The sequence below is a fragment of the Chaetura pelagica genome, unplaced genomic scaffold, assembly GCF_000747805.2.
Source record: "Chaetura pelagica isolate M959 unplaced genomic scaffold, ChaPel_1.0 scaffold26, whole genome shotgun sequence".
Lineage (NCBI taxonomy): Eukaryota > Metazoa > Chordata > Aves > Apodiformes > Apodidae > Chaetura > Chaetura pelagica.
The window spans coordinates 873,335-883,896 of NW_009953793.1; the positions used below are offsets into that span (position 1 = coordinate 873,335).

Below are 10,562 nucleotides of genomic sequence, written 5' to 3' on the forward strand. Positions count from 1 at the left end.
GTGCATGGAAACCAGAGTTAACACTGTGGGCTTGTAACAGACATGAGGGAGATTCTAATTCAATGTTAAAATCCCATTAGCCTTTTAAAGTGTTAATACCCTGCAACTTCTATGGCTAGGACTTCCATACTAGTCCATACTGTGTTACTGGACTTATAATAGGATAAAACACCTAAGCATAATAAACTTTGTCTTTCCAGCAAACTGGACTACTGGGCTTTAACCAGATGAAATCTCATTTCTCCTCACCATTTTTTAACAACTGCTCAAGAAAAAGATAAGCCAAGAACAACAGCAGACTGCTATTTGGATTTTCAATACAAACTGAGTGCTCATTATCCTTCCTGCTTTTATCAGAAGAAAAAAAAAAATAATCACACAACAAAACTTATCTGCAGAGACTGTAAAAACAAGATTTAAAGAGGCCACAGTTCTTTCCATTCCCATTTGGAAGTTCAGGGCTTTAAGCATTTGCTACACTATGGAGACTAATCCTGAATGTAAACTAATCTCATGTGTAAGAAAACCAGTGATTTAAAACACACAATGGAGAGGAAAAAAGTGGAATTTACAAAAGACTTACTGTTTAGATTAACATCTAGAAACAAGGAACTACCAATTTTTTTTTTTACATCACTAGCACTCAAGGGGCACAGCAGAGGCACTGCAATCATAAAGCTAAGAGGGTCTGACAGCTGAGAACAAAACAACTCCAATAGACCAGGCTTTTACAGTTTGCAACTTCTCAAATTTCTTTTTAAAAGACTTTTGATTTATTCTTCTCAGCCTTTATCACCGTTTCCAAGTAACATTAAATGACTTGAAGTGCAAAAGGTTTGCAAATGGAATGGAAGTGCTCTGGCAGTGATAAGAGATAACAGCTAGTAAAAGCTGGAAGCCAGTGCTAAAAAGACAGATAACCAGTTGCACACATGCTAGTTCATGGTGAACACACCAAAACTGGCTCTTTTAAAACAGTAAAGCAGAATCAAGCCTGTGGACTAATTAAATTGAGCCAAAGGCATTTTAAAAAAAGCTGAACAACTATAGTCAAGATAGGGCCAAGCTGAAGCAAAACTTCCAAGAAAGCTGCTGCTCCATCTGCAGTTATATGTGTGCCTGGACATCAAGCTCCAAGAGGGAGGCAGTTTCCATTGCTCCCTCTTACTAAGGAAGCTGGCATTTAAAAGCTAAAAGTTGTTATTAGAGTGGCCACCCCAAGGTCCCTCTAGATCAGTACCTTGTACCTGACTGTACCCAAAAGCAATGCCCTTTTTCAGGGCTTTACAAGTGGAGGGAGCTGAGCCAGCAGAAAATACAGGAGGACGAAACATACGGAAGCATCCAGGGGCACTGGGGTTATTAGAATACTGGGATACAACAAGTGGAGGGAATTAGAAGCAAACATGGGAATACTTAAACATACATGACACTTTCCTCTAATGTTCTCCCAGCCTCCAAACACATTCAGCCCAGGGACTTCCTTACCTGAATAATGATTTTTTAAAATATGCTTAAAATATGCTTTAAAATATGTCAAAACCAGTAAGTTCATGTCAGACCTGTTGCCCTAATTCATGGTGACCAACACTTTCTAAGTAATGTATCAAAGGCTATCCCCACTTACAGAGATTCCCATTTCAGTTTCTCTCTCCTACAGAGAGAAACAGTTCAAGACACAGAAACAAAATGCCAGTCAACATATTCAGTGGCATATTTTAAAAAATATTTGTTGTTTGGTTTTTTTTAGCCACTTTTCAACCTTGCAGTGAAAGCACATGATGGTGGCTAAGCACCAAAATGGAAAATATTTTTCAGCCTCTTAATGTTGAAGAGATCTTATCCTAGAAACACAAGGAGAAAACTTCTCCTCTTTGCATTGGTTTCAGGAACAGACACTCGAGCTGCCTCTGAAGCCTTACTTGCTCAGTTTACATAAAGCATGGGAAAGCTGTGGGCAACACTCTCTCTGTCTAGGCTCAAGTGAGAGAGTAAGACACGCTAAGTCTTTCAAAAGATTTCCCCATGTAATTTTCTTTTTCAGAGACTGGGGAACAAGAACATATTTTAAAAACTGAATTTTGAGTAAGTGATTCTCATTTCTTAAAATTCCTACCATTCTTCTGCCAACAAAATCCCCATGATTCACCAAGGCCAAAGAGTCTCTACTTGCAAAAGCTGCCTTTTGGTTACATTTCATGAAAACTGCAGCTTCGCAAGCATAAGAATGTCGCCACAGAAGTCCTGAGGCTAAGTAGCATCCCCTGGCAGCTGGAGGTTATTACTGATGCGGAGTGACCCATGTCTGGAGGGCACAGGAGAGTCTGAAGTGCAGGCCGCTCACCCAGACTCTCCCCATGCACACGAGTTACTTACTGCCAACGTGCTGTCTCCAACATTCGATGCAATGAGTCCCTCAATGGTGCCATATTCTGCATCCCTAGAATTGAGCCTCTCCATGTGGTTTTTCTGTATTCTCCGGATGATCAGCACAGCTACTGTAGAAAAAACTACCAACACTAACACAGGAGCCAGTATAACAGAGATTAGTGTTTCCACGCTGTAACCTGCAGCTTCTCCTTGAAAGGTTTGCCCTTGGAAAGCAGAGGGAAGGGGGGGGAAAAGAGAAAAAGAGAAGAAAATAAATTTGCAAATTCCCAGAGAATGTATTTAAAACCAGTAGCTCTGACACCAACATTTAACTTGGTACCATGTAGTCTGAACAAGAGGCTCTGACAGCCAGAGCCATGACTGTGCACTGACACAAAGGGTGGCAGGGCAGTGACTCCCTGCAGAGCTGCCAGAACAACCCTGGCGCTTCAGAACCCACCTCTGCTGTGCAGCTCCCTCCCAGGTGGGAACCCAGACCTGACCCTGCCTGAGTGCTTCAACCCCTGCCATTCATCCAGCAAGGGAGATCATTCAAGCAACCCCCATTTGTGTGCAAGGGGGTCTCAGAGAACCAAGCAGAAAGGGCCTCACTGCCTTGATGAAACCCTGACTTCTGCTAGCACTGAAGCCATCTCACCCCCATTACATCAGATGAAAGCCAAACCTTTCTTTTTTTCCCCACAAAATCCACTCTTTATTAATTAACCTCTCACCTTTAGAAGAGGGCAACTGTGCAGTGATATTCATGTTGCACAGGTATCCTTGGCAGCACTCAACAGCTTGGTCAGGAGACGGAGGTGTTTTGCACGTCATTTTCCCTTGTTCATAGACTTGGAAGCAGCCTTTCTGGTAAACTTTAGCACCATCGTTAATGCTCAGGGAAGCAAAACATTGCTGGCCTTTGCAACGATCTCCATTGCCACAGGACATGCCTTCACACACACATTCATAGTGTTGTACCGTACTGAGCTTCAGTTCATCATCTGTAAAAGGATCCAGAGTTGGGGAAAAAATACCATCATATTCTTGATAGGTTCAGCTGTACAGAGATAATTAAATCACTGGACAAGAAAACCTTCTATTGAAGGGAAGAAATTAAACTGCACCTAGTGCTGAAGAACCACCAATAGGAGCTAACAATACTAATTTAGCTGTTTCAGCAAGACAAAAACATGAGCTTGCATCAAAGAACTACCAGCCACACCTGCCCACTCCAGTACTCAAACTGGGAGAGCTCAGTGCCATTTTACATCCCCCCTCACACACACTGCTGTGGGTACACAGCACAGGAGGGACACCAGAGGGGAAAAGCTAACAGTGCAAACTTAAAACAGATTTACTAGACTATATCACATTCCCACATGGGTATTATTCTCAAGCATTCTGGAAATGGCTTTAACTAAATCAAACTAAGGCCATTTAAATTTAGAGTGAACAGGACCAGGTCTACTACACAGGATCTAGCGAGTTTAAGTAACTTGCTTGAAAAGTAAATCTGGGCCAACCTTCCCAAGAGGACAAGCCTTGCAATTCCGAGCAACCACACAAAGAATAAAGCCAGAAGCAGCACACACTGTCAGCAGGTACACCACCTCCCTTCCAACTCCAGATTCTTCAGCCAAGTAAAGGAAAGAACTTCTAAGAGAGTCTGCAGAGTAGGAAACTGAACTTCTAAATATCCTCAGCAGTGTCCAGAGATCCCCAGCTGGGGAAAGCCCACTCTGCCTGCTCAGGGATCACACACACTGCTGCCTCAGGAACAGCCTTTGAACACAGCACTGGATCACTCTGGTCTCTGCAGGAGAGAACACCACTCTCAACTAGCTGATGGAGAACACTGGAGGCTCTTCCATATCCCGGGAAATACAGGTGCCTGTGGTGGTAGACAGACAGCCATATACATCCACAGAGAGCTGAGCAGAGAGGCCCAGCTCTGAGGACAGGACAAGTCACTGCTCTATGTCACACACACCCCATGCACACACACACACTTACAGCAACTTAACTCATATTTACATTCACTTTTGCAGTTCTAACACACAGGAAAAATTTCCAGCCACAAATGCAGTAATGCTCCTAAAATAGCAGCTGAGCATACCATGTGTTGGCCTTTTTCAAGCCTATCATTAGGGGCTGCCCACTGGGAATATAACTCAGTTTGTCTTCCACCCCTCCTCCCACAATGAACAAATACACAAATATAATTTTCCATTTTTGAACCACTGAACAAAAACTAAATTAGGAAAAGAATCCTGAACTCAGACAGCATCTAGTACATTTATTTCAAGTACTGATATACACAACCCCAGTCATACATGTACCTACTGATAACTTGCTAACTTTGTGGAACTTTAATTTTTTTAAAAGTTATGCCAAACATTCCTATAATCAAAGTTCTGTTCCTTCTCCTCCCACAACAGCAGCAGTAAAACACAACTGGTACCATAACACACAAGCTCTTCATCTAGAACTGACAAAGACATTCAAAGCCAGAGAGCTGCAAGGGTCTCCTCCCAAGGCACAGTCATGACCTGCCGAAAGAGTACAAGAGCCATACCTGTGGTATGTATGGACAGCCTTCCCTAGACAGCCCCTTGGCAGCAAGGACTTCAATCCCTACCAGTGAGCAAGACATTTCTGTTGTCACTGAGAATCACTGGCCTGTGAGGCCTGAGCTGAGGAGGTTTGCAGGCTGCAGAAACAGCCATTTCAGCTATAAAGCAAGAGCAGAAATAGCTGTTCTGCAGAGGAGGATAACCAGCCTCTCCTGAGAGTCGTATCAAGTCCACAGCAAAAATTAATCTGGCCTGCAGCATGATCCAGCCTAATGCTTCCCTTCTCTTGACCAAAAGACCCCTCAAGACTGATCAAACCTCACACAAGCCAGAGGAGCAGTTCTGGCAGAAAACCACCTCCCTTTGTGTGCCACCTCTTGGAAGAGCTCGGCAGTCCCAGAAGGGGCCAGGAAGTGGCTACTTAGCCGCAGGGCTGCTGACCAGCCCACACAGAGCACACCTTCCATCCCTTACAAACAACAAAGTAAGGCCTTGCAGCTCCAAAGATATGACCTGTATGTGGAGAGGACAGTGAGTCTGAAGGCAGGGAGAGCAACTGAGCAGGGCACACAGGCTGTGGATCCATGTAAGAGAGCCTGAAGGCAGAGTAACACTGGCTCATTACATGTGAGCTGCTGCAGATCCTAGTAAGGACCAATAAGGGCCAATGCTGTGAAAAGGGAACTTTTCTGGTGAAAAATTCCTGGCTTGGACAAAGAGACACACTCCTTCAGCACTGTTACTATTCCTTAAACCCAAACCACTCCTTTCCTTACCCAAGGGGTTTTCCAGCTCCGTGGTATACCACCATGTTCCAGCCAGCCCTTCCCTCACTGACGCTCCTGAAGAGCTACCCTCACTTACAGAACAGGTTGAGCTGTCCCCAGAGAAGAAGGCTCATTCAGGCTGCAGAACCAGGAGGTGCCCTCCTGTGCTGCTGCAGGGCACCAGCTGAGCCAGAGCTGCAGCTCAGGAGCAGCCAGATGGGCTGAGCACTGTGCTGCCCTGCAGAGCAGGCTCCCTGGACACAAAGCCTGGTACCACAGGCTGGAGACTCCAGCCATAGCTCCCCACAGTGACACCCACTGCACTTGGCAAGCACAGGTTTGCTGGCACAGAGTGAGCCCTCAGCAGAGGCAGAGCTGTACCTTGTCCACAGCAGGACAGATGTGACCAGCAATTGCCATGGGCCAGTGCCAAGCAAGAGGTCATGGCTGAAGCAGATCAGCTCCCCCAGACACACACACTCAGAGGTAGCTGCTCAACAGCAGCTCCAGGCATGGAGGGCAGACCAACAACCCAAGTAGCAGTCAGGCAGCACACACAGGCAAGAAGCCAAGCTTAAAAATACTTCCATTACCTAAACATGTTCACTGCATATGTTTTTGCTTCTTAATACAGACTTGTTGCTGCTCTTCTGGCCTGTATTATTGTGCACAGACACACACACAAATCCAACTTGCCACACAAGGAGACAGATTTGCATTAACTTCCCATGAACTAGTTTATTCATTATTACAAAAGTGTCTGAATTGAAGCTCCTTTATTTTGTTTGCTTATTCATTTTGTGAAAGTCAACAAGTAAGAGTGCTGACTTCAATTATCTTGTTATTTCAACAGAACAGGACACTCCACATCTCAGTCAGTGTACATTCCTCCTGGGGACCACAGCCCTCCCCACCCCACAGATCCTGAGAACACAGGTTTAAGGAAACAAAGTCAAGTTATATACTTATATGTTAAGTTTACTTCACACAACCAGTGACCAATCTAGACAGCTTTACTTCATATTTTGTATCAAATTCCCGGACTGTAAGCATGGTTAACCACTTGGGAAAAATACCAAACTTCTCTCCAAGGAGAAAGGCACTACATATGCCTCTGGTAAGACATCTTAATTCTGATGTAAGCTCTTCACAGTTAGCAGAGCAACTCACTTTCCATTGAAATAGCAAGTACAATAGGCACTTGGCTACCTTTTCTTGCTGACACTACAGCAATGCAGCTTCAACTACTTTTGACTTGAAACAACACCTGCTAACTATGTGATGTGGCCAGCAAATATTGAAGTCATCTCAGCTGAAAAGTAAAAACATGTACCATAAGAGTCAATTTTCCTTCTAAAGATACAGTCTCTAATTATATTATGTGTACCTTTTAAAGAAGGGCTTCAGCAATATTAAATCCTTTCCTCCCACCAGTGCATATGCCCCCTTTTAAAATTTGACAGAATATCTCAAGTTTGAAAGATCCCACAGTGTCCAACTCCTTGCTTCTCTCACAGGACTCAATTTTACCTTGCAGATAAAGACTAGCACATCTTACTACACAGACAGAATACACATTTAGCACACATACGTGTGCAAGTGTTCAGAGGGACAACCTACACAGACGCCCCAAGATCCTTCAGCATATGGCTGGAAAAAAAAAGAGCCAGGTGGCCAAGGCTGGAGAGAGGTGAACAAGCCCTGAACAAATTAGTCCTTTACTGACCAGGACATGACTTTATGACAGCAAAACTTGAAGAACTGCATCTAATGGATTGCTCTTTCCAGCAGAGGGAGTGAGGGGCCTGGCAAGCCCCCCAGCTGAGCCCCATTCTGCACATGCACAGACCCTTGCTCAGCACCAGCCCCGCCCCTGCTGGGCTTTGAGGGGATCATACTTTTCAGATGGGAAACTGGAAAGGTTACAGAGCCCAGGCAAAGTTTATTTAATACATCTGCTGAAACCTCTAGTAGGATGAAAGGGACTTCATGCTCAAAGGCCAGAATATTTAAAAGCAGCAATATTCTTCTTTTTAAATCACTAGAACTGGGGGAAGAGGTGGGATCTGCTAGGGCTTCGTATCTTAATGAATTGAAGACAAGTAGGCTTGGGAAAAGTTAATTCCCTTTAGATTCGAATTGGACATTAGACAGCTCTTTTTTGGTGGTCAGCTTCCCTTTATGATTCTTAGCCATTCAGGGAAACAGGAAACAGTAAGTTTGGAGAGATGACTACTCCATTCAGAGTTTTACATTCCCTTTCTCAATGCACACAGTAACAAGCATTACACAACAGCCATAATAATAATCACATAATCATTTATGTTGGGAAAGACTCTTAACATCCAGTCCAACCATAAGCCTAGCACTACCAAGTCCACCAGTAAAACCATGTCCATAAGTGCCACATCTGCATGTCTTTTGAACATTGCTAGGGATTGTGACTCAGCCACTTGCCTAGGCTTCCATGCTCCCAACACTGCCATTAGATCAGGAAACAGGGCTTGGACAGAGTCATAAGCAAGTGAAAAACCTCACCCTTTCAAGCACAGGCATTGCAGCATTTACAAAGTGCTCTGCTTTAAGTCAGGGTTTACCTTCCTGAGAAATGAGAAGCCCCATTCCCCACTTGACAGGGCTAATAAAGATGTAACAGAAGCACATGCTGCTGTAAGCCTTCAGGATAAAAGGATTTTCTGGACACTCAAGCAGGGAAGAGATGTGTTTCTGCACTTACAATTCTACACGGTGTTTGATTTTTTGGGTTGTTTTTAAAATCCTGTTTAATCTCATCTTCTGAAGCCCAGTGGCAATGCAAAAATAGTCTGTCCCTGAATGCTGGCTGAAGGTACATTCTGGCATTTTTCACTATCAAAAATGAAAAAATCTCAAAAAAACCCACCCCAAAACCAGAAAAAAAACAGCCTGGTCCAAATCCCAGTGAAAGGAAATGGACTGATCTGTGATAGCATCTCCAAGGTGTGCTCTCCAAGCCCATCTCTGTGCTTCAAGGCTTTTCACCTCAGCCCAAGCAGAGGTTGCTGGCTCCTAGCACCACGCACGGATTTAGCCACTCTCCTCTTGCTGATCACTTACTCATTGACATATTTTCAACGTTTAAGCCCTAGGACCTACTTTCCTTTTTTAAAGCAGAGTCAGGTCACACAAGTAAGCCTGAACACCAGCAGGGTGTTTTGGTAGGGAGGGTGGGTTGGTGGTGCTGCTCTGTGAGTTGCCCTGCACAGGCAGTGCCAGCATCTGACTGCAGACACTGAGGGAAAGAAATTAACTGGAGATGCAGACTTTGACATCCACCTTTCCCTTCTCCATCTACTGCTTTTGATGTTAAGGATGTGAAAGGCAGGTGGTTTAACTTTAAGACTCTTAATATAAGCAGCTCTTAAAGCTGAAAAAACATTTTTGAAAAGCAAATAGCTGCACTTGGAAGAATGATAAGAAGGTATGGTGTGATAACTGCACCAAACCTTATTTCAAGATAATATTGGATGAATAGTATTAGCACTTTAATGTCTTTCCAAACATTCATTCAGCCTTCCTCCCTTTTTAAACTTTGTCTCAATTTCCTATTCATAAACACGACTAAAGTCAATTACCAGACCTCCACAGATTTTTAATCTTCACCCTTCACCATCCATTCTAACAGTCCATTCAATATACTCTGCCTTGTATTATTTGCATCAACATTTGAAAATGTGTTTCAGCAGAGTAGTTCAGAAAGATTTCACAGGTAAATACATAAGAGCACAGATGTCATACTGAACACTAGGATACACCTCTCAAGTCACTTAAAATGGAGAAAAACCGAGTTACTGACAGAAAATCTTTATTCAATATTTTTAAAAGGGTGTTTGCTAAGTAGCAAGTATGCATCTTTCAGGAGGTCATCTCCCAAAACATCCAGAAGACATCCAAATGAACCATTCCTGCCTCTCCATGGCAGTTGAAATGCCTTTCTCCCATTTTCCTGAGGCAAATCTTACACGTGCTGCACTTCATAACACCTTTAGGTGTCCACAACTGTGTGACCCTTTTATGAAAAAGTCACTTTCCATACCCAAAGACCTTACTGCATCAATCATGGAAAAGTTTAACACCACACTAAATACTCAAAAGAGCCTTCCCAGAGAAAAAAATAAAAAGCTTTGCTTTTAAGAACTCAAGCAACACTACTGCACCTCAGCCCATGGGCTGGAGAGACCTACTTGTTACACAGCTCAATTATTTGCCATTCAAATAAGGTTTCCTATTTCCTGCCCCAGGCCCTGGCAAGACCCATGCCCACCACACATGCTATAAATTTTACACATAAATGGGCAACAAATATCCTTTGAAGAAACCTGAAAGGGAAAAGCAAACATCTAATTCCCGAGAGGAACGTGCCTGTGCTGCCAGCTCACGAAGGAGCAGGGTGCCGTGGAGCTGAGCCAGGCAGCCCCGAGAGCAGAGCTGGTGCTCAGTCCCCCTCCTCCAGCAGCAGAGCTCCTGCAGCACCACCCACCTCACTCACCTTGCCAGCTCGGGGAGGGAAACGCCAGCAGCAGCAGCACGGGAAGAATCGTAACTCCATCTACCATTGCAGAGCTGCAGAAAGAGAAGAGATGTGAGAGCTGTGTACACTTTCATTGTTGTCTTAAAAAGTAACCACCCCAAAAATCAGTCTTCAGCAACATTTCAGCAATTCCTTTTATAAAACATAGAACAAACAGGTTGATTGTTTTCCCAAGGTATTTCCTTCATTTAGAAAATTCATTCTTTACTGCAATTTCTTAAATCTGATATTTTTTTTTTTAAGTAATAGAAACATAATGTCCAACTTCAGTGCATATAC

General features: G+C 43.8%; 1 protein-coding gene across 1 annotated transcript in view; it reads right to left on the minus strand.

The window, feature by feature from the left end:
• The window catches only part of ACVR1 (activin A receptor, type I), a 25,348-nt gene extending 15,040 nt beyond the window's left edge, over positions 1–10,308 (minus strand). Inside the window, exons 1-3 of the mRNA XM_010001067.1 lie at positions 10,242–10,308; positions 3,105–3,374; positions 2,377–2,594 (exon numbers count right to left, since the gene is read on the minus strand). Of these exons, the coding sequence (XP_009999369.1) occupies positions 2,377–2,594; positions 3,105–3,374; positions 10,242–10,308 (555 nt within the window). The remainder of the gene's footprint in view (positions 1–2,376; positions 2,595–3,104; positions 3,375–10,241) is intronic.
• Positions 10,309–10,562: the final 254 nt, after the last annotated feature.